The 27,720-nt window shown below is 36.2% G+C and overlaps 1 protein-coding gene across 7 annotated transcripts in view; it reads left to right on the top strand.

The window, feature by feature from the left end:
* Positions 1 to 27,720, top strand: part of AKT3 (AKT serine/threonine kinase 3) — a 362,334-nt gene that overhangs the window by 311,076 nt on the left and 23,538 nt on the right. For 6 of the 7 annotated variants that reach the window (XM_050771497.1, XM_050771487.1, XM_050771516.1 and 3 more), the window contains one exon: positions 2,035 to 2,122. In XM_050771497.1, the coding sequence (XP_050627454.1) occupies positions 2,035 to 2,122 (88 nt within the window). Of the gene's footprint in view, positions 1 to 2,034; positions 2,123 to 4,657; positions 4,900 to 27,720 lie in introns of those variants that run through there. The other variant, XM_050771506.1, reaches the window with a different exon arrangement.

The following is a 27,720-nucleotide window of genomic DNA, read 5'->3' as shown; positions in this document are numbered from 1 at the left end:
AACTAATGATGGAATTGCATCCAGATAAACGCATCTTAAGTTGAAATGTGGGTTTATCTAGACATAACCCATCGTTAAGTTTAGGAGCATCTGTATTTGTTTTCTGTGACCTACTTGGTTTTCTTCCAACCCAGTGGTGTGTTGGAGTTAGCATATACCGGCTCTCAAGAACCAACTGTGAAATTTTCACCAATTTTGTGAGCTGGTTGTAGATTATGGTCATTATTAAAAATTATATAAATTTACTAGTTAAGAATAGGAAAAGCAAAGGTCATAGATACTCAAAACTCATTACTCCTTAATTTGTTAAGTTTCACTGTTATCTGTATTTTTGAGATTAGTTATGTCTGCTGTATCTCTATGGACATAATATATAATGGTTTTCTACGATGCGTCTCTTTCTGCCTATGTGTTCAGTGACATCTTACTGGTAGCTCAAAATTGGCCACGGTGGGAGAATTTATGTCACCAGAATTGGCAAATAGTATGAGTTGGGGCTGGACTTACGGTCTTGTTGATTGTTTAGACTTAAGAGAAAATGTTAATAATGCAGATTAAATTTAAAAGTTTGTTGTGTCCATATTCGTTACATTGTAAATAGCACCAAAAAGTGAGTCTTCTTCCACTGTCCCAAAGTTATTAACCATTTAGCAAAGAAGTCACTCACATAACTGACAAGTGAAGTTCTGAAGTCTCCATTGTATCACTTTCAGCTTTGACTTAAGCATAAACGAAAATGTCAACCAGTATTCATGTTGAAACTAATCGTAAGTTGCATCCATTAGTGGCTTTGGAGTACAACAAAAATTAACAAGTTTTCTGTGAGAATCAGGTGACTAATTTACAATACACAACATTGTATATTCTATGATCTTTGTAAATTTTGTTTTGCATTCTTTATATCAGTAAAATTTAAATTTTTATGTCTGGGGTGTGGTTGTGGCTAGGTCAGGCAAGGTTCGGTCCCAGCAGCTCCATGGCTGCTCTGCTCTGAGCACCTGGTATCTACTATGCCCTTGGAAAAAAAAAAAAAAATTATATTTGTATAAATGCATGATTGCTCACAGAGAGCTGGTTGTTAAGCACTTACCGGTACATATCATTTCTAATAATGAACAAGTCCAAATAAAGCCAACTATATTAAATTCAGATATATAGGTTTATTTTCTCTTCCTTTTCTTGTTCTTTTTCCCTCATTTCCTCCTGTTCTTTCTATTTCTCACTTTTAGTTCCTTTATTCTTAGTAATATGTACTATATTAAATTGAATAAGCCAGAAAACACCAGAATTTCCTTACCTATTATTAATCCATTTTCATACTGCTATGAAGAAATACCTGAGACTGCATAATTTATAAAGAAAAAGGGGTTTATTGGACTCACAGTTCCACTTGGCTAGGGAGGCCTCACAATCATAGTAGAAGGTGAAGGAGAAGCAGAGGCACATCTTACATGGAGGCACCCAAGAGCATGTGCAGGGGAACCGCCCTTTGTAAAACCATCAGATCTCATGAGACTTACTGACTCTCATGAGAACAGCATGGGAAAAACCCGCCCCCATGATTCAGTTACCTCCCACCTGGTCCCTCCCATGACACATGGGGATTATGGGAGCTACAGTTCAAGATGAGATTTGGGTGGGGACACAGCCAAACCATATTCCTATGTTGTTTCTAACCATTGCAGTGACCCACCAGCAAATATTATTATTCCTCACTCTGCAGATTAGAAAACTGAGGTTAAGCCTCTTTTCTGTTGTCACACATCTCATAAGTGCCAGAGATGGTTGCTTCTTCCAGATCTATCTCCAAAGCCTCTGCTCTTTTCCAAATACTATACTCTTCTGAAGCTAGTTCTTATAACCATATTAGGAAAAATAGAACTTATAGCAAAAGCTGTTTACTTTTAGAGCTGTTTATCCCAAGAACTATTTATTGTGCAGAAAATTACACTTTCACAAAACCTTTTTTTTTTTTTTGTTATGCTTTGAGCTTATGTAAATGTTTTGTACTTAATTTTATTTCTGTTCTCATAGCCTTGGTGGAGGACCAGATGATGCAAAAGAAATTATGAGACACAGTTTCTTTTCTGGAGTAAACTGGCAAGATGTATATGATAAAAAGGTAAGATATCTTTATGGCATAGTGTGTATATATTTTGGCTGCACTGCTAAAATGAATTTATAGTAAAAATATTTTAAGTGATTAAAAGTTAATGATGTAATGATACTTTCCATTTTACCGACATTTAAGTGATTACTGAACTTCTGTGCACAAAATTTTACTTATAATTTTGACTCCCTAAATGCCTCTTGAAATTTTACTCAATATGATCACAGAATTTATTTTTCTATTTTTTCCCATAATAATTTGTTAGTTTGCCTCTCGTTATTTCTTTAATTTTAAAAAAGATACCCAGTATTATTTTTTCTTTAAAAAACTAGTTAAAAATTTTTAATTTGCCCTTATGTCTTTAATTTTAAAGTAAACACTTCAGATTCATTTATACAAATCTTTGTTTTAAAAGGAATTTAAAGAAATTTGTTTTTAATATTTAATGAAGTAGTAAACACCATGTCTTATTTTGGACTTTTCTGTCATTTGAAACAGAACTTTATTGCCCACAAAATGAATACTGCTAGGCCAGGCATGGTGGCTCATGCCTGTAATCCCAGCACTTTGGAAGGCCGAGGTGGGAGGATCACTTGAGGCCAGGAGTTTGAGACCAGCATGGGCAACACAGTGAGACCCCATCTCTACAAGAAAAATAAAAAAATCAGCTGGGCGTGGTGGCACACTCCTGAGGAGGCTGCTAAGGCAGGCAGGAGAATCGCTTGAGCCCAGGAGGTTGAGGTTGAGGCTGCAGTGAGCTATGATTACACCACTGTACTCCAGCCTGGATGACAGAGTGAGACCCAATCGCTTAAAAAAAAAAAAAAAAAAAAGAACACTACTAATTATATATGTTTAGTTTTATTGTGATCTGCTTATTACTTGTTTTTATTTATTTATGTATTTTTTGAGGCAAGGTCTCTGTTGGCCAGGCTGGAGTGCAGTGGCACAATCACAGCTCAGCAGCCTCTACCTCTCACCTCAGCCTCCCAAGTAACTCGAACTGCAGGTGTGAGTTACCATACCTGCCTAATTTTTTGGTACTTTTTGTAGGTTTTGCCATGTTGCCTGGTATGATATTGAATTCCTGGGCTCAAACAATCCTCCCTCCTTGGCCTCCCAAAGTGCTGGGATTATGTGAACCACTGCACCCACCCTTCTTGTTTTAAATACTGCAATTTTTGCTTGAGTTCAGGAACGGGATATTATTATGTCTGTCCCCCGCTACCCGCTTTTTTTTTTTTTTTTAAACCACCTCAGATATTGTTAGTACATTCATTGATTTTGATATTTTGATTTTCAGATGCTTATATAAAATTTTTACTATGAAATATTTTTCATTCAATAATTTACTCCAAATTTTTCTGTAATTATTTTTAGTTCATCCCTTTCAGTTTATTCCAACATTTCATATTTTTCTCTGAAACATTTATTAGTCAACAACATTTATTTTGGGTCTATTATGTGCCAGGTGTTCTTCTCTGTTAAGCCTTAAGGTAAAGATAGAATTATGTCATATGAATTAGATGAGTTAGGAGGAAGTAACACAAGCACTTCATGTCTGTATTATGTTATTGGTCACTGGGAGTGTGGTGATTTTCGATCTGTTTCTTGTAACTAGGAATTTAAAATAGGTGCCTCATGTTAGACACCTCTACTCGATTCAACTCACATATCCTGAGTTTCTTCTATGTCTAAAGTACCATGTTAAGTACTGAATCCTTCACAACTTTGATGAGAAGCATTTGAGCATTCTTAAATGTGCTAAATGTTTATTATCTTCTTATAGACAATTTTACATCCACTTTGTCTCACTGAGGATGTTCCTTATGAGTTGCATGCATATATAGGAATGCCCCTAATGAGCTGTGTACTGTTTTCATCGTGTCAGTACACAACAAAAAAACCTGGAAGAGATGAGGGCTTGCTGTGTCTCCCAGAAATCATGCATGGTTTTATTTTTAATAAATAGCTAATAATAAGCTACAACTAAATATCATCCCTTCTAGACACCCTCTTCTAGGAGGACTTACTCCAAAAAAAAGAAGAGGAAAAGAACCATTTCTTTAAGAGACAGTGGTTGGGGTACCAATGTGGCCCTGTAAATTCAAAGAAGGGCCAAAATATGGACCTCCTTAGTCCTGTGAGGACAATAAGATTAGCTACAAAGTTTCCTTATCTCAGTGTTCAGCTATTCATGTTAAATAAGAGTTTGGCCCCACCTGGAGAAAGCTCTGAGAGCCCAACCAGTATACCAGTAAGGAAGCAAGGCCTATCCTGTCTCAGCTTCACTGGGCTAGACACGCCCAGTGTAAAGGTGATAGTAAGACAGCCAGCAGCTACCATGTGGGAATGGAATTAGGGGAGCCAGCAGCTCTGGCAGGGAGGAGGAGCTGCCAAAACAACTTCTGATGACGTATGTAGATAAATTCCTTCAAGTTGTTATAATTATTTTTTTTAAATGGGTGCCACTTAATTTGAGCAAAAGTGTTAAATATCTTGCATAAAGAAGCACAACCAAAAAATGACTGTTTCTGTAAATAATAGATTGGTCGTGGATTGATGCCATCTACAGGCTTACTCACGGCATCCTGCGTGACCCCCGAGGCTCTGGTGTTCTCTGCAGCCCCATACATACTTGAAGGAGCAACTTTATTATAGCAGCACTTTTAAATTTCAGTTTCTTTCTGAAAGGAAAATGTGATTGAGTCTATTTGGGTTTGTATCATATCACAGATGAACACGAAATTAATTTTGAGAACCAGCCTGACGTTAGTAGCTGTTTTAATGAATTCAGTTAAAATTTCAGTGTTTCAGTGTAAATTACTAAATCATTTATAAAATAAAACATTTTTATGGAGTCCTTATATCTTTAAAATGTGTAATTTATTGTAAAAGTCAATTAATTCCTAAGATCAGGGATTATTGTTACATTTTTATTAATAAGTTTTGGTAAATTTATTCTTGTTAATTTATTATCAGATAATTATTGGCTATTTTTCTACTTATTGCTGCACATCAAGAGGTGATGGCACATCTAGAGATTCTGGCATCTGTTGAGGAGGTCTGAATCTCTTCCTAGGCAAAGTAAAAAGTGAAGTAATCTGAATTACAAGTAGTGTGATGTTCCACTCTAAAGAGCACAGTATCAAAACATGAAAGAACAAAGTTGGATCCTGGTCCTGGATTTGCTTCTTGCTTTCTTTGTGGACATGGACAGGTCATTTACTCATGCAAAAGATACGATTCTTTAAGTACCTTCAAGCTTTAAGATTCTCTAGCATGGTGTTTTGTAGCATGAATTTATCTAGATTAATGTCTATATAGATTTCTACATAAATTTTACACTCTGTCAGTCTGCTAAGATTTTGTGTGAGACTGTGTTGAATCTGTAGATAGATTTAGGGAGAGCTGACATCTTAACAATGAGTCTTCAGATCCATGAATGCAATTTATCTCCATTTATTTAGGTCATCTTTAATTTCTCTCAGTAATGTTTTGTAATTTTCAATGTTTAAGTCTTACACAAATTTTGTTAGGTTTATCCTTAAGTGTTTCATGTCTTCCAAGGGAAATGATACTTAGAATTTCATTTTCACTTTGTTTTGCTGCCACTATATAGAAATACAGTTGGTTTTTTCATACTGACCTTTTCTCCTGCAGGCTTGCAAGAATTAGTTGTAGTAACCTTTTTTGTAGATTACTTACAATTCTCTGCACAGACAATCATATCTTCTGTAAATAAAGTTTTACTTCATTTCTAATCTGTATGCATTTTCTTCTTCTTTTGCCTTTCTGTATTGGCTAAGACCCTCAATATAATGTGAATAGTGGTAAGAGTGAGCATCCTGACTTTGTTTCTAGTCTTAGGGAGAAAAGCACCTTTCACCATTAAATATGATGTTAATGAGCACATCTAGCAGCCAGATCTGGGTTTCTAAATATTATTCTCCAATAAAAGGAATCAAGGCTCCTTGAGGGTGTGACTGATTTCAGCACTATTATGGGGGAAGAAAAAAAGATGAGCCTGGAGAATTTTGTGATGTCAGAAAGTAAGGAGGGAGCCTTAAAAAAAAAAAAAAAAAAAAAAAAAAAAAAAAAAAGGCAAGACATAGAAAGTACCCAAACCTGAAGAGTCCTCTGGCAAAAGCTGAAACAATTTCAGTAATAAAATATATAGTGTTAGTTTATGATCCAAAGGATAAAATATGTAATCATGAGTCTATATTGCATAAATAAGTGATTGATTGTCTAAATAAATAAAGTGTTGAGAGGGACATGTCTTCCTTACAGATGAATTCCAATTAATGTAAAAGAGGTGAGGAAAGTAGGAAATTACCATTAAAACTCCTGAGTGAAAATTGCTCATTCAGGATTCACCTATGAATGCTAAAATTAGTAAGCAAAAGTTTAGGAAAGAGGATATTTCCATACTCTCAAGATATCTCCCTGTGAATATTTATCATTTACAAAGGTAAAATGACTAACTTTACAGTGGAGAGATCTGGAAAACACAGTTTTAACCAAGTGATCACGGTTAACATCACCAGTAAGTAAGATACTGACTTCACGGAACCCATGATAAGATGCTCTGAGAATGGCACATCACTTTTGAAGTGCTCTCCTCCGAGATGCATAACCTCAATATAATCGTGAGGAAACCTGAAAAACTCACATGGCAGGACATTCCTCAAAATACCTGGCCTGATAACTTCAAAAGTGTCAACCTCGTGATAGACAAAGAATGATGATGGAACTCTCATAGATTGGAGAAACTAAGGTGGCATGATGACTTAACTGCAATGTGGGATCCTGGGTTGGGTCCTGGACTAGGCAGGGGCATTGGTAGAAAAACTGGTGAAATCGAAATAAAGTTGGTAGTTTAGTTAATAGTATTGTACTGATGTTAATTTCTTTGTTTTGATATTCATACTGTGGCTATATAAGATACTAACATTAGAGGAAGGTGGGTAAAGGGTATATGGTAACTATGTGTGCTATATTTTTGTAAGTCTTCTCTAAGCCCAGAATTATTTGAATATAATATGTTATAAAAACATGACGTTAATATAGGGGTTTTACACCTCCTTTATCAGATTGAGGCAGTTCTAGACCTAGGTTACTGAGAGTTTTTAAAATCATGAATGGGTATTGAGTTTTATTAAAGCTTTTTCTGCACTTACTGCAATGCTCATATGACTTTTCTCTTTTATGTCCTATTAAAATGGTGAATTAACATTGATTTTCCAAAGTTGAGTGAACCTTGCATTCTGTTGAAAAACCCACTTGTTCATGACGTGTTGTTATATATTGCGAGCATTGGCACATTGTATTTCTAAGGCTATTTGTATCCTGAAGTCCTGAGCGATATTACTATGTCATCTTCTTTTCCTGAAATGTCTTTGTATAATTTTCACTGCAGGATCATGTTTGCTTTTTGAAAACAAAAGGAGAAGTACTTCTCTTTTCTCTTTGATTTTATAGAATTGTTTTTGTGGGATTTGTATTATTTATTAACAAAATATTTGGTGGGATTTACCAGTGAAGCTCTCCCTAGACCTGGAGTTTTGTCTTTGTTGGTAAGTTTTTCACTGTGAATTCAATTTATTTAATAGTTGCAGGGCTGTTGTGGTTATCTGTTGTTACTCAGATGAATTTTGCTCTTTGTGTCTTTCAGGGAATTTGTCATCTAAGTGAAGTTTCTCTCTAAGGACTGTTAGTCATGCTTTGCACATTTTGATGTGCTGTGTTTTTATTTCAAAAGAGTTTTAATTCCCCTTGTGATTCCTTCTTAAGGGTTATTTGTAAGTGTGTTGATTAATTTCCAATTTCCAAATATTTCCAATTTTCCGTAATTCCATAATTTCCAAATATATGGATTTTTCAGTTATCTTTCTGTTACTGATTCCTAGCTTAATTCTCTTGTGGTTGGAGAACACAGTTTATATGATTTTAATTGTTTTACACTTTAGAAGATTTGTTTTATGGCCCAGAAAATGACTTACGCTGCTGTATATTCTATATATACTTGAAAGAATCTCTACATTGACCCTTGAACAATGCGGGAGTTAGGGGCACCATGCTCAACCCAGTAACTTTTGACTCCCCAGAAACTTAACTACTAGTAGCCTACTGTTGACCAGAAGCTTTAATGAACAGTTAACACATATTTTGTATGTTATGTGTATTATATACTGTATTTTTATAATATAGTAAGCTACAGGAAAGGAATATTATTAATAAAATAAGGAAGAAAAAATATATTTACTATTCATGAAGTGGAAGTGGATTATCATAAAGGTCTTCCTCTTCATTGTCTTCATGTTAAGTAGGCTGAGGAGGAGTAGGAAGACGAGGGATTGGACTTGGCTGTCTCAAGAGGTGGCAGATGCAGAAGAAAATTCGGGTGTAAGTGGGCCTATGCAGTTCCAACTCATGTTGTTCAAGGGTCAGCTGTATTCTGCTTTTATTGCATAAATTGTTCTACTAGTGTTCATTAGGTCAAGACAGCTAGTAGTATTGTTCATGTCTTCTATATTCTTACTGGTTTTCTGCCTACTTGTTCTATTGGTTTCTGAAAAAGGATTGTTGATATTGTCAACTGTAATCGTGAACTTTATCTTTTAGGTTTTGCCTCATGTATTTTGAAGCCCCATTGTTAGTTGCATACATATATAGATTAAGGATTGTTTTCTTGGTGAATTTACCTCATCTTTTTTTTTCTTTTTCTTTTTTTTTTTTTTTTTAAGAGATGTGGGTCTTGCTATTTTGTCCAGGTTGAATTTGAACTCCTGGGCTCAAGCAGTCCTCTTGCCTCAGCCTTTCAAGTAGCTGGGATTGCAGGCATACATCACTGCACTCATCTTTACCTCCTTATCCTTAGGAAATGTTCTTCTGTATAGACAGCAGCAATCTTTGTTTTGAAATCTACTTCATCTGATATTAATATAAGTACTCCACCTTTCTTTTGCTTTTGTGTAATATATCTTTTCCCATCATTATACCTTTATCCTATGCCAATTATATTTAAGTGGATATTCTTTTAGACAGCATGTAGTCGATTCTTGTTTTTTTCTTATTCGTTAGAAACTATGACTTAATGTAATGTGTAGCCCATTTTCATTTAATGCACTTAATGACATAGTTGGGTTTAAATATACCATCTTGCTGTTTGTTTATTTTTTTCTTTGTTGCTTTTTTTCTCTTTGCCTTCTTTTGGATTTGTTGAATATTTTATGGTTCCATTTTATCACTGCTATTGTCTCATTGTATGTCTGTTTTATTGTTTGGAGGTTGTTTCTAGAGTTTGCAGTACACATGTTTAACTTAGTCTACCTTCAGTCATAACCAATTTACATACAAGAGCGTATTTCTATTTCCTCCTATTCTTTAGGCTATTATTTGCTTACAGTTTACTTTCACATATGTTAATAAACACCACAATACATGGTAATGGTAATTAGATTTTGCTTTAGATAATTATATTTTAAAGTGGTTGAAAATGCTACACATTAACCATTATTAGCACTCTCCATTCCTTTATATAGACTATGCTTCTATCTGCCATCATTGTTTTCTTGATTTTCTTTACTATAAGGCTCCTTTAACTCCACTTCCACCTCCCTGGGTTTGGAAACCTTCATGGGAAAATGTGTTTGAAGGAATACAGGATTGGGAAACGAAGGAAATGTGACATTTCAGAATGGGAAAACAATGTGAGAAAAAAATAAAGTAGTAACAAGAGAAGTGCATGAAGATATGCTGACTGGAGGAACTGGAATCTGTGGTGGATAGAATCTGGATGTAAACAGCGGACAGGTGGCCCGTGAATACAGTGCGGCTTCTTGAAAGTTGACCTCGTATGTTTGCTTGATCTACTTACCAGAACTGTAGATGCTGAAGTAAGGAAATGACATGCGGTAATTGGATTTTTTTCAAGTTTTGTTGGAATAGACTCGTAGGGAGAAGAGTCTGGAAAAGGGAATCTCATTAAGAGACTACTGCAGTAATACAGTGTTAAGTGACAGAGCCCTTACTAAAGGAGAACACAGGCAACGAAGGGAAAGGAAGTGTGAATTCCACAGAAATTATAAAGAAATTGAGGACTCCTATTTTAAGTCTAGCAATACTGGGGAAAATACTGGGAGAGAGTTTAAGGAAGAGGATTATAGTTGGTTTTGGTAATTAATTTCAGATAGAGTTGTCTAATGGCTAGAAATATAGCACTAACTTTTGGGAGTGAGAATGGAAGTATGTATGTCTGGAAATTCAGAGTTTAATTAGAGCTGTGGAAATGATTAAGGAGGAGAGGGCTAAGGAAATGGATAGGAGAGAGGGAAGAGAAGATTTGAAAGGGGAGTCAGGAAGGAGGGAAGCAATGAGAACGTGGAAGGTTGGGATTGAGTGCTGGAAAATATTCATGGTCAATAATGGAAGTTGGTTTGAGGACACATTTTTGCAAAGTGTATCAAGATCATTTGTGAAGCATCATGCCAAAGTTGAAGTGGAACTTTTCTGAGTCGTGACTTTCTACTTTCTGGTTGAGATATTCAGCCTGAAGAGCTTGGTGATTGATGGCAGTTACGCAGAGGTTAATGATTGTAAGCTACTGCTTTTACAAGTGAAGCAGGGCCAGAGGAGTAGAACAGATGCACCAATGGAAGAGAAATAAAAGGCTGAAAATAGGTTTCTATTTGATATTTTCCTTATCACAATCAAATAATGGCCCACTTTTAAACTTTGGGTCAAAGAAAGATGTGTTCCAAATATCTGCTAGACATTCTGCTGGCTAGCCCTTCTAATTAGTGTCTTCTTTTGGTCATGAGGCATTGTACTTAGGATATAAAAACACAAACAGCTGTCAAAACCAGTGTTATTTCTGGCATGAAATGTATACAGGTAAAGCTTTAAAAGCCTTCAAATTGGGTTAGGAAATACAACTAGATTTTCCTTACAAAATCTCACCTAGAATAAAATTACACAGCAAACTGGAAAAAATAATGAGGAGAAGCTTAATCAAATGACACAAAAAGTAAACAGAGGCAACAATAATAATTTGGGGCTAAGTAGATTTCAGATATTAAATGTGATAAGTAGATCATTTGTAGCATAAATGATGAAACATATTTATTTGCACCAAATAACAGCATCTACATACACAAAACAAACACTATTAAAAATGCAAGAATTAACTCAAGATGGATTGGAGACATAAATATAAGACTTGAAGCCATAAAAAATTCTAGAAGAAAACCTGTGAAAAATTCTTCTGGAGATTTACCTAGGCAAAGAATTCGTGACTTAAGTCCCCAAAAGCAAATACAGTAAAAACAAAAATAAATAAATGGGGCTTAATTAAACTCACAAGCTTCTCCACGGCAAAAGAAATCATCAACAAAGTAAATAGACAACCTACAAATTGGGAGGAAATATTTGCAAACTTTACTTCTGAAAAAGGACTAATACTCAGAATCTATAAGGAACTCAAATCAGCAAGAAAAAAGTCAAATAATTCCATTAAAAAGTGGGCAAACAACATGAATACACATTTCTCAAAAGAAGATATATGCAAGTGGTCAGTAAACATAGGAAAAAATGTTCAACATCCCTACAAATCCTCAGGAAACTACAAAATAAAACCACAATGAGATACTATTTTACCCCAATCAGAATGGTCATTTTTAAAAAGTCAAAAAACAATAGATGTTAATGTAGATGCAGTAAAAATAGAATGATTACATGCTGTTGGTGGGAATGTAAATTAATACAACCTCTATGGAAAACAGTATGGAGATTTCTCAAAGAACTACTGGTAGATGTACCATTCGATCCAGGAATTCCACTAGTAGGTATCTACGCAAAGGAAAGGAAGTCATTCTATACAAAAGGATACATTTACTCATATGTTTATTGCAGCACAATTCACAATTGCAAAGATAGGTAATCAACGTAAGTCCTCATCAACCAGTGAGTTGATAAAGGAAATGGAATGCACACACACACACAAACACACCTTGGAATATCACTAGCCATAAAAAAGAACAAAATAATGTATTTTGCAGCACTTAGATGGAACTGAAGGCCATTATCCTAAATGAGGTAACTCAGGATCAGAAAATACTGCATGTTCTCACTTAGAAGTTGGAGCTAAGCTATGTGTATGCAGAGGTCTACAGAGTAGTAGAGTGGACAGTGGGGGCTCAGAATGAGGGGAGGATGGAAGAGGGAGGCGAGGGAAGAAAGTCACCTGCTGGGTACAACGTACACTGTTTGGGTGGTAGGCACAGTAAAGCCCAGAGCTGACCACTATACAATTCATCTATGTAACTAAAAACCACTGGACCCCTAAAGCTATTGAAATTTTTAAAACATATTACAAATTTTAATGCAAGGCAGCTGATAGAAATACACTTACTTTAACATGTCTAGAGGTTTATCAGTTCATTGATATTTACAGAGATCTGGCTTTTGCTTTTGTTAGTTTTTCTCCACTGATTTTCTGTTCTCAGTTTCATTGATTTCTGCTCTAATTTTAATTATATCTTTTCTTCTCCTTACTTTGGATTTAATTTGCTCTTTTTCTAGTTTTCTAACCTGAAAGCTTAGATTATTTGTTTTAGATCTTTTCTAATTTGTGCATTCAATGCTATAAATTTTCCTCGAAGCATTATTTTAACTGTATCTCACAAATTTTGATGTTTTATTTTCATTTAGTTAGAAATAGTATTAAGTTTTATTGAATTATTTAATATGTATGTTGTTTAGAAATGTATTGTTTAGTCTACAGGTATTTTGGAGCTTTCCAACTATCTTTCTGTTACTGATTTCCAGTTTAATTTCACTGTGGTCTGAGACCATACTTTTACATGATTTTTAAAAATTTGTTAAAGGTGCATTTTATGGCCCAGAACATGGTCTATCATGATGAATGTTCTGTGTGAGAAGAGCTGTGTATTCTGCTTTTCTTGGATAAATATTCCACAAATGTTGATATTAAATCCAGCTGATTGATGGTGCTGTTTAGTTCAGTTATGTCCTTAACTGACTGGGGAGACATGTTGATGTGTCCAACTATAATAGTAGTGTCATCTGTTTCTCCTTCCAGTTCTATCAGTTTTTGCCTCACATATTTTAATTCTGTTGCTGGACACATACACATTAAGAAGCGTTATGTTCTCTTGGAGAATTGGCCCGGATACCATTATGTAATGCCCCTCTTTATCTCTGATAGTTTTCCTTGCCCTACTTTGTCTTAAATTAACATAGCTCCTCCCACTTTCTTTAAATTACTGTGTGTGCCTATCTTTTTCCATCCCTTTACTTTTAATCTAGCAGTGTCTTTATTTTGAAAGTGGGTTTCTTGTAGACCATATAGTTAGATCTTGTTTTTTTTAATCTACTCTGACAGTCTATGTCTTTTAGCTGATGTCTTTAGACTGCTGACATTAAAAATGATGATTGATACAGTTGGATTAATATCTACCATATTTCTTACAGTTTTTTATTCATTGCGCTTGCTGTTTCTTTCTGTGTGTGTATCCCATTTTTATTCTGCCTTCTCTGGTTTAATTGAGCATTGTATAAGACAACATTTTTCCCTCTCATAGCATATTAATTGAGTAAATTATACTTTTTAAACTGTTTTTAACTGCCAGCCCTTGAGTTTGAAGTATACATTTATAACTAATTCAAGTCCTCTTTTAAATAGCACTGTAACATTTCACAGATAGTACAAGTGCCATATAACAGTATTCCCTGATCCTCCTGCCTATCCCTTACAACACTGCTGTCATAAATTTCACTTACCCATGAGCTGTAATCAAAAAATACATTGTTGCTATCATTATTTTGAGCAAACTGTTATCTTAGATTAAGAATAGTAAGAACAGAATTTTATGTTACTTTTATTTATTCCTTTTCTAATATTCTTCCTTTCTTCACATAGATACAAATTTGTAACCTATATTATTTTCCTTTTTTTTTTTTGGAGACAGAGTCTTGCTCTGTTGCCCAGGCTGGAGTGTTCAGCTCACTTCAGCCTCAAATTCCTGGACTCAAGCAACCCTCTCTCACCTCAGCCTCCCACAGAGCTGGGACTGAAAGCATAGGCCACCACGCATGGCTAATTTTGTTTATTTTTTTTGTAGAGACAAGGTCTCACTCACTATGTTGCCCAAGCTGGTCTTGAACTCCTGGGCTTAAGGGATCCTCCCACCTTGGCCTTCCAAAGTGCTGATATTATAGATGTGAGCCACCACACCTGGCCTATATTCCTTCTTTTTGATAAACTTCTTTTGACATTTCCCTCAGGGCAGTCTACTGGCAACAGATTGCCTCAGTTTTTGTCTGAGAAATTCTTTGTTTTTCCTTGACTTTTGAAGGATGATTTTGCTGGATACAGAATTCTAAGGTTGGTGGGTTTTTCTTTCAATGCTTTTAAATATTTCACTCCACTTTAGTCTTGTTTGCACGATTTCTAAAGAGAAATCCAATTTAATTCTTTGTTCCTTTTTAAGTAAGGTTGTTTGTTGTTGTTTTCTGGCTTCTTTCAAGATTTTATCTTTGTCTCTGATTTTTCTGCAGTTCAAATAATGATATGTCCGGGTGTAGACTTTAGGTATTTATGTTTGCTTTTTCTTTCTTTCTTTTTTTTTTAGACGGAGTCGCACTCTGTCAACCAGGCTGGAGTGCAGTGGCTTGATCTCGGCTCACTGCAACCTCCGCCTCCCGGGTTCAAGCGACTCACTGCCTCAGCCCTCTGAGTTAGCTGGGATTACAGGCATCTGCCACCAAGCCCGGCTAATTTTTGTATTTTTTTTAGTAGAGGCGGGGTTTCACCATGTTGGCCAGGCTGGTCTTGAACTCCTGACCTCATGATCCTCCCGCCTTGGCCTCCCAAAGTGCTGGGATTACAGGCGTGAGCCACTGCCCCCAGCCTGTGTTTGCTTTTCTCTGAGCTTCCTGGATCTATGATTTGGAGACTGTCATTAATTTTGAAAAATCATCCTGAGTCATTACTGCTTAAAATATTTTTTCAGTTCCTTTCTCTCTTCCTATTTTGATATTTTCATTGCAAATGTATTTTACCTTTTGTAACTATCCTAAAGTTTCTGAATGTTCTGCCTTTTCATTGTTTTCTTCTGTTTGTGTTTCATTTTTGGAAATTTATATTGATAATTTTTCAGGCTCACTGATTGTTTCTTTGGCCATGTTCAGTCTATTTAAATAAGTCCTTCAAAGGCATTCTTAATTTCTGTTGTAATTTTTTTATTTGTAGCATTCCCTTTTTATTCCTTCTTAGAGTTTCCATAACTCTGCCTACATTACCCATTTGTTTTTACATGTAGTCCACTTTTTTCCATTAAAACCCTTAGTATATTGATCATAGATGCTGTAAATTCCTAGTCTAATAATTCCATATCTGTATCTGGTTCTGATGCTTGTGCTTTAAACTTTTTTCTTTTCGTCTTTTAGTATGCTATGTAATTTTTGGTTGAACATGTACATAAGTACTGGGTAAAAGACACTGAGGTAAATAGCCCTCCAGTGGAGGTTTTATATGTCTTTGGATAGTTTAGCCAGCTCAACTAACTTACTAATTTTAGTACCCATTTTTTTTTTTTTAATTTAAGGATATAGTCTGCATAGATGATTATTTCATCTATTTCCACTCTGAGTTTTATTGTATTTTTTTTTAACCTTATTACACTGATCAGGATTACTGGAACCATGCTGTTTCAAAGTGGTGAGATTAAACATTGCATCCCCCATTGAGTATTACATTAGTTGTAGGTTTTTAATACATGCCATCTCTTGGGTTGACAAAATTTTCCAATATTCCCTGTGTTTTGAGCACTTTTATTATAAATGGATTCTGGATTTATGTTTATGTTTATTTCTATTTTAATTGGTTAATACAGTGTATCACATTGATTTTTTAGTATTACATTAATCTTGCATATCTAGAAGAAAACAGTCACAGAATATTATCTTTTTTATATATTGCTAAATTTGATTTGTTACTATTTTGAGGATTTTGCATCTATGTTCATTAGAGATGCTGTGTTATACTTTTCTTATACGTCTGAGTTTAGAATCACAATAATGCTGGACACATAAAATGAGTGGTGTTCCCTTCTCTTCTGGTTTATGGAAGAGATTGCATAGACTTGATGTATTTCTTCTTTAAATGTTTGACAGAATTCTCCTGTGAGGCCTTCTGGGTCAGAACGAAAGAAAGTCAGTTTCTTTAATGGATATAGGGTAATTATAGTTATCCTTTTTTTTTTTTTTTTTTTAAATGAGATTTGGTAGTCTGTGTGTAGTTCAAGGAATTTGAAAATTTTATGTCATTGCTGGATTTATTGGAATTAAGTGATTTTATTATTTTCAAAGAACTAGACTTTATGTTCATTTATTTTTGTTTCTGTTTTATTTTTCTGTTTTTTCTATATTTTCTGCTTTTTATTCATTTATTTTTGTTTATTAAGTTGTGTTCGTGATTTGAATTCTTTTATGTTAGAGTCATATGTTGCTATATATTTACCTCCCAACACTGCTTTATCTGCATCCTGTAAATTTTGATATGTTGTATTTTGATTTAACTTTATTTCAAAATGCTTAAATTTTTTTGGCAGTTGCTTCTTTAACCCTATGAATTACTGCAGTGTTTTGTTTGATGTACAATATTTGCAGATACTTCAGCTGTCTTTCTGTTTTTGATGACTGTTTTACTTCTGCTATTATTAGACGATGTATTTTGTATAATTTCAGATCTTTTAAATTTATTGATTTATTTAAGAGGTGGGCAGATCATGAGGTCAGGAGATCGAGACCATCCTGGCCTAACACATTGAAACCCATCTCTACTAAAAATACAAAAAATTAGCCGGGCGAGGTGGCGGCGCCTGTAGTCCCAGCTACTCTGGGAGGCTGAGGCAGGAGAATGGCGTGAACCTGGAAGGCGGAGCTTGCAGTGAGCCGAGATGGCACCACTGCACTCCAGCCTGGGTGACAGAGCGAGACTCCATTTCAAATATATATATAGTTTATACTGTTGAATCATATGCACTTGAAGAGAATGGGTACTTTGTTCTTGTGTAGAATATTCTATAAATGTCAATGATAGAATTGGTTGGTTAATAGTGTTAAGTCTTCTACCTCCTTACTGATAGCTTAATGGCTTGCTCTTATCAGTTACTAAGAGAGAAGCGAAACATTCAACTATAATTCTGGCGTTGACTATTTCTGTTTATAGTTCTATCAGTTTTGACCTTTTTTTAGTTCCATGTTTAGATGTACCAAAATTGTAGTATTATTATATCTTTTTGGTAGTTTTACCTCTTCATTATTTTGGTTAACCAATTTATTGGTGTAAAGATTACAACAGAAATAAATGAAATCGATAATTGAAAAGCAATGGAGACTAGTGACTGAAACCAAAAGTTGGTTATTTGAAAAAATCAACAAAACTGACAAAACTTTAAATGGATTGACTAAGGAGGAAAAAGAGAAAAATGAAATACTGAATCAGAAATGAAAAAAAGGATATTACTACTGACTTTAGAGAAATAGAAAGGGTTATAAGAGAATACTCTGAAGAACCATATGCCACCAAGCTGAGTAACCTAGATGAAATGGACACATTTCTGGAAATACACAAATCACCAAAAAGACTTAAGAATACATTGAAAATCCAAATAGACCCCATAACTCTTAAAGAAATCAAATCACTAATCATAAACCTCCCAGCAAAGAAAAGCCCAGGGCCAGATGGCTTTACTGGGGAAGTCTATTCAACACTTAAAGAAAAATTAATGCCAGTCCTTCTCAAACTCTTCAAAAAATTTGAAGAGGAGTGAACACTCTCTCACTTGCTCTATTATCCTGATGTCAAAACCGGAGGCATTTTAAGAAAAGAAAACTACAGACCAGTGTCCCTAATGAATACAGATGCAAACCATTCAGCAGTATAATTAAAGGATTGTACACCTTAACCAAGTAGATTTATTCCAGGAATGCAAGGATGTTTCAACGTATAAAAATTAATCAGTGTAATGTCCCACATTAATAGAATGAAGGAGAAAACCTGCATGATCATTTCAACTGATGGGCAGCATTTGACAAAATTCAACACTGGTTTATGATAAAAACACACACACTTACACACAAAACTAGGAATAGAAGGAAACTGCCACAACATGATAAAGGTCATATATTAAAAACTCTTGGAAAGACTGTCGTTTAAGGGATCATTTCAATAGTTTGGAAAACCCTCAGCTCACATTATATTCATTGGTGAAAGACTGAAATTTTTTTCCCTGAGATAAGGAAGAAAACAAAGATACCCACTTTCAACACTTCTGTTTAATGTGACATTGGAAGCTGTAGCCAGAGGAGTTAAATAAGAGAAATAAAAAGCAATAAAATTTGAAAGGAAGAAATAAAACTACCCCTACTAATAGGTGACATGATCTTGTATGTAGACAACCCTAAAACATACACACACACATGCCACACTTGTGGCTCTCTTAGAATTAATACATTCAGTAAAGTTGCAGCATGCAAAAGCAAGCTAGAAAATACATTGTATTTCTATATACTAGCTATCAACAATGTAAAAAGGAACTTAGGAAGATCAATTTCATTCAAAATAGCATCAAAAAATGTCTTGGGAATAAATTTAACCCGGGAGGCGCAAGACTTGTACACTGCCAACTACGAAACATTACTGAAAGAAAGAAAAGAAGACATAAATGAATGGAAAGCCATCTCATGTTTATATATTGGATATTTAATATTAAGATGAGAGTACTCAAAATGATAATACAGACTCAGAGCAGTTTTTTCTTATGGTAGAATACTATTCAAGAATAAAAAAACGAGTAACTCAAATTTATATTTATCAATATTGATAAATCTCTAAAAACAAACACAGAAAAACAAATTACTGAGGATATTTATAGAATACCATACTACAAAAACTGAAAATGCACCATAAAAAGCATTGTATTTATGACCAAATATATATATGGGAGAAAAGTATAAAAACTTGCATGCAAATGATATGAAGTAACTTCAGGACAATATTTGCTTGAATCATAGGTGATTGCCATTCTCACAGGTTAAAATGGTTGAACCTTTCCAGGTGCAGTGACTCATTCCTGTGATCCCAGCAGTTTGGGAGGCCAAGGTAGGAGGTTTCCTCGAGCCCAGGAGTTCAAGACCAATGGCAAAACCCCACCTTTACTAAAAATCACAAAAAATTAGCCGGGCATGGTGGTGCAAGACTGTTAGTCTCAGCCACTCAGGAGGCTGAGGTGGGAGGATCAGTTGAGCCTAGGAGATCAAGGCTGCAATGATCTGTGACCACGCTACTGCCTCTCCAGCTTGGGTGACAGAACGAGGCCTCGTCTCAAAAAATAGATAGATAGATAGATAGATAGATAGATAGATAGATAGATAGATAGATAGATAGAACGAACATCAATGAGTAGGAAGAAATTAGTATTTAGCAGTAACTATTTTACATCTGAAAAAAACATGTTTGAAAATACATATGGTCCAATGTTAACATCCATTAGACTTGATTATCTTATTTTCTATTCCTAATGCTTAAAATAGTTCTTTTTTAATTTTTAATTCAAGTGGAAGTTAAAAGAAATAGAACACCAACCTTAGGCTACTCAAGAAAATTGAAGAGTAGTAATGTCCGCTTTGTCATTTCTGATTGTGTTTATTCAGATCTCTCTTTTTCAGTTATTCTAGCTAGCAGTCTATTTTGTTAATTCTTTCAAAAAACTCCTGGATTTGTTCATCTTTTGTACTTTTTCTGCATTTCAATTTCCTTCAGTTCCGCTCTGATTTTGGTCATTTCTTGTCTTCTGCTAGCTTTGGGGTTGCTTTGCTCTTGTTTCTCTAGTTCTTCTAGCTGTGATGTTATATTGTTAATTTGAGATCTTTCTAACTTTTTATGTGGTCATTTAGTGCTATCAACTTCTTCTTAACACTGCCTTAGCTGTGTCCCAGAGATTCTGGTATGTTGTATCTTTGTTCGCATTCGTTTCAAAGAATTTCTTGGTTTCTGCCTTAATTTCATTATTTACCTAAAAGTAATTCAGGAACACGGTGTTTAATGTCCATGTAATTATATGGTTTTGAGAGAGTTTCTTAGTGTTGATTTCTGTTTTTATTGCGCTGTGGTCTGAGAGTATGGTTGGTATGATTTCAGGTTTTTAAAATTTGCTGAAGTTAAACCATCCATGTTTGCAGACAGTATGGTTCTATACCTAAACAACCCGATCCTCTCTGCCCAAAAGCTCTATAATCCAATAAACAACTTAACAAAAATTGACAAATTAACATAAGCAATATATCAGAATACAAAATCAATGTACAAAAATCAGGATTCCTAGGCACCAACAACATCTAAGCTGACAGCAAAATCGATAATGCAATCCTATTCACAGTAGCCACAAAAAGAATAAAATACCTAGGAATACAACTGACCAGGCAAGTGAAAGATCTTTACAATGAAAACTACATAACACTGCTCAAAGAAATCAGAGATGACACAAACAAATGGAAAAACATTCCATGCTCATGGATAGGAAGAATCAATATTGTTGAAATGGCCATACTGCCCACAGCAATTTACAGATTCAGTGCTATTCCTATTCAAACTACCAATGACAGTCTTCACAAAATTAGAAAAAAAAATAAATTAATAAACTATTTTTAAATCCATGTGGACCCAAAAAAGAATTCCGAATAGCTAAGGCAATACTAAGCAAAGAGAGCAAAGCCAGAGACATTACATTACCCAACTTCGAACTATACTACAGGCTATAGTAACCAAAACAGCATGGTAATGGTACAAAAACAGACACATAGACCAGTGGGACAGAAAAAATAGCCCAGAAATGTCACACAGTTACAGCCATCTGATGTTTGACAAAGTCAACAATAAGAAGCAATAGGGAAAGGACTCCCTCTTCAATAAATGATATTGCAATAACTGTCTAACCATAAGCAGAAGATGGAAACTGGACCCCTTCCTTATACCATATACAAAAAATCAACTCAAGATAGATTAAAGACTTAAATGTAAAACCTAAAATCATAAAAAATACCATATAAGATAACCTAGGAAATACCATTCTGGACATAGAACTTGGCAAAGACTTAATGACAAAGACTCCAAAAGCAATTGCAACAAAAACAAAACTTGACCTAATTAAAGAGCTTCTGCACAGCAAAAGAGACTATCAACAGAGTAAACAGACCTCTGCAGAATGGGAGAAAATAGTTGCGAACTATGCATCTGACAAAGGTCTAATATTCAGAATCTATAAGGAATTTATAGAAATTTATAAGGAATTTATAGAATCTATAAGGAATTTAAACAAATATACAAAAAAAAAAAAAAAAAAAAAAAAACCTCCATTCCAAAGTGGGAAAGGGACATGAACAGACACTTCCCCAAAGAAGACATACATGTGGCCAACGGGCATATGAAAAAATGCCTAACATCACTAATCATTAGAGAAATGTAAATTAAAATCATTGTGAGATACCATCTCACACCAGTCAGAATGGCCTTCATTACAAAGTCAAAAAATAACAGATGCAGGGTTGTGAGAAATGGGAACACTTATACACTGCTGGTGCAAATGTAGATGAGCTCAGCCGCTGTGGAAAGCAGTTTGGCAATATCTCAAAGCAGAATTACCATTTGACTCAGCAGTCCTGTTATTGGGAATGTAAATTCTGCCGTAAAGACACATGCACACATATGTTCATTACAACACTGTTCATAATACCTAAGACGTGGAATCAACCTAAATGCCCATCAATTACAGATTGAATAAAGAATGTAGTACAGGTATGCCATGGAATACTATGCAGTCATCAAAAAGAACATGATCATGTCCTTTGCAGCAAAACAGATGGAGCTGGAGGCCATAAGCCTAAGCAAACTAACACAGGAACAGAAAACAAAATCCTGCATGTTCTCACTTATAAGTGGGAGCTAAACATTGAGTACATATCAACACAAAGAGAGGAAGAGCAGACACCAGGGCCTACTTGAGGGTGGAGGGCAGGAGGAAGGTGAAGATCAAAAAACTACCTATCAGGTACTGTGCTTATTATCTGGGTGATGGAATGACACGTACACCAAACCCCACCCAAGACACGCAGTTTTCCTATATAACAAACCTACATGTGTGCCACTCAACCTAAAATTTAAAAAATAGGGAAAATTGAAGAGTAAAGAAAGAAGGAGCAGTAGCTAAAGGGAACACATAGAATGGGTGATATTTATTTCATACTCAGGGGAATGATCCAAAAGGGAGTGTAAAATTGGAGCTACATAGAAAAAAGTAATATTTAAGATAAAAACATACAGATAGTGAGATGTAAAGTGAATAAATACAGAAAAAGATGTAAGGTCTCTGAAGCGTAGCTAACCTATAGAAAGGTGGGATACCCTTGTAGTGACATCAATTGGAAAGAAGTAAGATGCCCACCAGAGCAGATGTGTTTATAAGCATTTAGTCAGAAAGTTATGGTAGTTCCTGAATGAAGGCCTCAATTTCTCTCTCTCTGTGTGTGTGTATGTGTGTGTTTTAAGAGATGGGGTCTTGTTGTAATGCCCAGGCTGGAGTGCAGTGGCAGGATCACAGATCACTGCAGCCTCGAATTCCTGGCCTTACGGGATCCTCCCGAATAGCTGGGACTATAGGTATAAGTCCCACCATCTTTATGGCAGAAGTTCTGCCTTCTTATTAAGAGTGAGAAGAATGTTTTATGGTTGATATTAGAAATTTTAAGACAGTGACTGTCACATGTAGGGAGAGGCTCAGAGGGAGCTAGAGAGAAACCCAAGTAGGGACCAATGAAGAGGTATAGATTGCTGGAGGCCCAGCTGAGGTTGAAAATCCCAAAGCTCAATTTTACGCTGACTGCTAAAGCTTTGTTCCTTGAAAGAAAAAATTATAATGATTATAAAACATAATTATATAAGTATTATATAAAGCACAACTTAAAACAGAAAAGATTTAAGAGGTATTCCAGGAAGATTGATTGAGAATGTTTGGCTTATGGTTAAATGGATCTTAATACTTACTGCATTCCTACTTATCCTTCAGAGATTTCCTTCAGAAAAGAAGAAAAATCTTGCCTCTAGAGAGTAATTTAGGTACTTTATAGTTTATTTTGGTCACTTGGTTGATACTCATTTCAATGGGATGGCAACTGATTAAGTAATATTTTTATCTGTCATGTGCAAGGCACAGAGAGCCCTCAATGAAATAATGTCTCCTCTGAAAGGGCCCAAGTGAATCTTCCAGACCTTACTATATTAATTTTAAGTGTTTTGGTTTATTCATTAAACATCTGTGTTTCTATTTGAAGATTAATCTTCATATCTGTCCCAGATTCTAAGTTAGGACTCTTAGTATTTATTATTTTCTTAGATATTTGCTATTTCCAATGTTGTTGTTTTGTTAATTTTTTATTGAGATAATTCACCCTTTAAAGTATACACTTCCATGGTTTTTAGGGTCTTGACAGAATTGCGCAACCATCACCACTGTCTAATTTCAGAACACTTTCATTTCTTCATTTTTTTCTTGAAGATACATGTTTTCTTCTGGAATAATTCCCATTCAGTCTTTTTTTTTTTTTTTTAACCATTTTTTGTAGTGCAGCTGGCAAAAAAATTTGTTTTCTTTTATGGGATGATGTCTTTATTTTGCCTTCATTCTTAAAGGATATTTTTACTGAATATAAAATTGTGAGTTGATAGTTTAGTGAGTACATATTTAAGTATTTCTTCCTTGCAAGTTACATGGTATATTTCACTGACTGTTTTCAAGATATTTTTGTTTGTGTGATGGCTTTGTAATATGTCAGTTGACTAGACTGAGCCACATTTCCCAGGATTCCCTTTGCTATTTAAGATTCTCACAGGAGATCTGGAGGATAGACGTGAAGGAACAGCCATTTTGTAGCTCATTCATGTTGTCTCCTAGACCATCTTATTGTCACGTGACAGTGGTCAGGCCTGCATCAGCTCCACCTCCTCCTGCATCCTGTTAGCCGTGGAGCCTCCTTCTGGGCTGGGGTGTGTGTTTAGTTCCATGATGAGGGTCCCAGCTTTTGCAGGATATCCACACCAGCAAGGTCAGGCAGTACGAATTAACACGGGTTTCAGTGTATCCTCCTGGGCTCCAGCTTGTGCTTCTAGATTTCATTTCATCTTTCCTGGCTTTGCTTGTATCTTCCCTTCTCGACTTACTGTCCTGTGGACATCAAACCCCAGCAGTGAACTTGGAGACAACAGCCTTACAGAGACAACACAACTAGCTCCCACAATCAGGTAAATTCAATTCCCTGTAATGTCTTTACACACACACACAGTAGTTCTGCTTCTCTTACGGAACCGTGACAGACTCTGGTTCTAAGCCTTCTGACTATAATGTGTTTAGGTGAGGTTTTCTATTTATTCTGCTTGGAGTTGCCTGAGCTTTTTAAATTTCTTGCATATCCTTCTTTAACTTTGGAAAACTTTTAGCTATTATTTCTTGAAATATATTTTCTGTCTTATTATCTATCTCTCCTCCTCCTCCTCCTCCTCCCTCCTCCCCTCTCCTCCTCCCCTCTCCTCCTCCCTCCTCCTCCTCCCCCCCCTCCTCCTCCCCTCCTGTCCATCCTCTCCCCCTCCTCTCCATACTCCTCCTCCCCCCCCCCCTCCCCTCCCCCCCCCTCCCCCCTCCCCCTCCCCTCCCCCCCCCCTCCCCTCCCCCCTCCCCCCTCCCCCCTCCCCCCCCCCCCCCCCCCTCCCCTCCCCCCCCCCCTCCCCTCCCCCCCCCCCCCCCCCCCCCCTCCCCCCTCCCCCCCCCCCCCCCCCCTCCCCCCCCCTCCCCCCTCCCCCCCCCCCCCCCCCCCCCCCCCCTCCCCCCCCCCCCCCCCCTCCCCTCTCCCCTTAATTCTCTCTCTCTCTTTCTTCTCACTTTTGGAAGTTGTCCAAAACGTATAAAGTTCTGTTTGTTTTTTCATATTATTTTCCTGTGCTATTCAAATTGGATAATAATCTCTGCTGGTATATCAAGTGTACTGACTCTTACATAATCTCCAGTGTGCTCTAAGCCCATAGGGAGAATTTCTTATTTCAGATATTTTATTTATTTTTTTTATTTTAGGTTTTTCCATTTGGTCCTTTTCCTAATAGTTTCTGTGTCTCTGCTGAGATTTTCAACCTTTTTACTCATGAACATATTTTACTTTACGTCACTGAAGGTAATTATAAAGTCGCTTTAAAATCTTTGTCTACTAATTTCAACATGAGATCATCAGAGCATCAGTTTCCTTTGATATCTTTTTCTAGTGTATGGGTTCTGTTTCTTTTTTTTTTTTTTTTTTTTAATGCTGAGTCATTTTGGAATGGATCCTGGGCATTGTGACTGGTATGTTGTGCCTCTGAATTCGGTTAGGTTGCAGCAAAGATACTGAATTTTGTATTTTCCTAGGCCAGTCATCATGGATGAACTCAAACTGCAAATGCTTTCTTTTTTCCAGTGGGTTAAGATTTCAGGTTTGTTTATTTAGACTTCACGAGGGAGCTTGGAGCCTGCCCTGTGCATGTGTAGTTTAGGAGTCAGCAGAGATTTGGGCAGACTTTATACTGAGGGTTTAGGGCTTTTTCTCTTTGGCTGCCTCTTTTCTGGAATTTCACCTCCCTCACTTTAAAGCTGCTGTACTTGTTCAAGCTCTGTCCTCTGATCGTTCATGGCAGTAGAACTGTGGGTGTCTGATTTAAGATTTTTACCCTAAATGGCATAAGCTGGGGCCCACCTTCAGGCCAAAAGCCATAAAAATGAGAAATTCATTTGGTACCGTTCCTTATTCCTAATGCCCACCTCCCCTTTAATACCTACCTGTTTTCAGTTGCTTCCCAGAACCCTTAGATTGTTTTCATGTTTTTTTCCTGAGGTTACAGTTACATGCAGGAGGGTTAATCCAGTCGGAGCTGCTTGACCATGATTGGAAGTGAAACTGAGTATTTGTTCTTAATTATGCATTATTGCATGCCAGATGTACACCTTTTCTTCATGTGACACAGCAATGTTTTGTATTCATGCAAGGAAATATCTCACAGATTCACATTTGTGCAACATTCTAAAGAGCTTGTGTGAGAGAGCTTATTTAAACAGTGCGAATTACCAGTGGATGTTATGGTTAGTTCAGTGCAGCCAAAACATAATTCGTGGCTGTTCCCCTTCTCTTTTGTCCCAATTCTCAGTCACAAATTCAGACCTCTTTTTAGAGAACGTGTAATTTCATTACCTTTTGACAATGCCTTTTAGACTTCACTAGGGAGCTTGGAGGCTGCCCTGTGCATGCATGGTTCAGGAGTCAGCAGAGGCTGATGCCTGGTGAGTAGGCATCAATGGCCGAAACACCAAAGAACCTCCTGTGAAGATTTTACTGTGTTTACTCACTAAATATTTAGTGCTTATCTGTTAAGTCATGCACAACATGACGATGCTTCAGTCAACACACCGCATATACCACAGTGGTTCCATAAGATTATAATAGCATATTTTTACCGTACTTTTTCTACATTTAGATACACAAATGCTTACCATTGTGTTACAGTTGCCTACCGTATTCAGCACTGTAGCATGTACAGGGCTGTAGCCTAGGGGCAGAAGGCCATCCCATATGGCCTAGGTGTATTGTAGGTTACACCATCAAGGCTTGTATATAAGTACACTCCATGATGTTTGACAATGACACAATCACCTAACATGCATTTCTCAGAAGAGATCCCTGTCATTAAGCGACCACAAACTGTAGTTTGTGGTAAGTATTATGCCAACAGCTAGCGTTGCAAAGATAGCTAAGATAAAGTCCCTGTCTTCAAGTTGCTTACAGTTTAGTAGAAGAGACATAAATAAGCAGGCGATTTACATTTTCATGTGATGTGGGTTGTGTTTCAGAGGTGATAGAAGTATTTCAGAGGTTGCCTGACCCAGATTTTAAGAGTAAAGGACCTGTTACAGAGGCTGCAGTTAGGATTGGGTTAAAATTAATTGGGCGGTAGTTAATACTGTGATGCTTTAGGATGATTTTAGTGTGAATATTTAGGGCCTCAGTGTTTTCATCTTAAAATGAGGGGATTGGAGTAGATCTGTAAGATTATTTTCAATGTGACTATTTTGTCATTTGTTTAAAGACACATTGAAGAGATGCTCAAAAAACATACTTATTTTTTCTTTTTAGGGAATAGAGTATTTCAGATCATTTAAAGTTCTGTTTGAGAGTTTACCAGGCTAACAGGAAGTACTCCTTGTGATTTCTTTGCCTGTTCCTGTTCTGATGTTTAGCTGCCCAGTACACACCTGCAAGGGAAGCCTTGGATATCCAATTGGGGTTCTGAAAGGGGTGTGTGTGTGTGTGTGTGTGTGTGTGTGTGTGTGTGTGTGTCCTCATCTGCCCCCCTTGCTATTCTTTTACCCCTGTTTGGAGCCAGAGCTTCTGGGCATAGTAGCGTCTGGGCATAGTAGCTCCGGATAAATACGGGTTCTTTTCCCCAGTAGCTTCCT

The sequence above is a fragment of the Macaca thibetana genome, chromosome 1, assembly GCF_024542745.1.
Source record: "Macaca thibetana thibetana isolate TM-01 chromosome 1, ASM2454274v1, whole genome shotgun sequence".
NCBI classification, from domain to species: domain Eukaryota; kingdom Metazoa; phylum Chordata; class Mammalia; order Primates; family Cercopithecidae; genus Macaca; species Macaca thibetana.
Note: the sequence above shows the minus strand (reverse complement) of the source record. Positions and strands in the feature narration are given on the sequence as shown.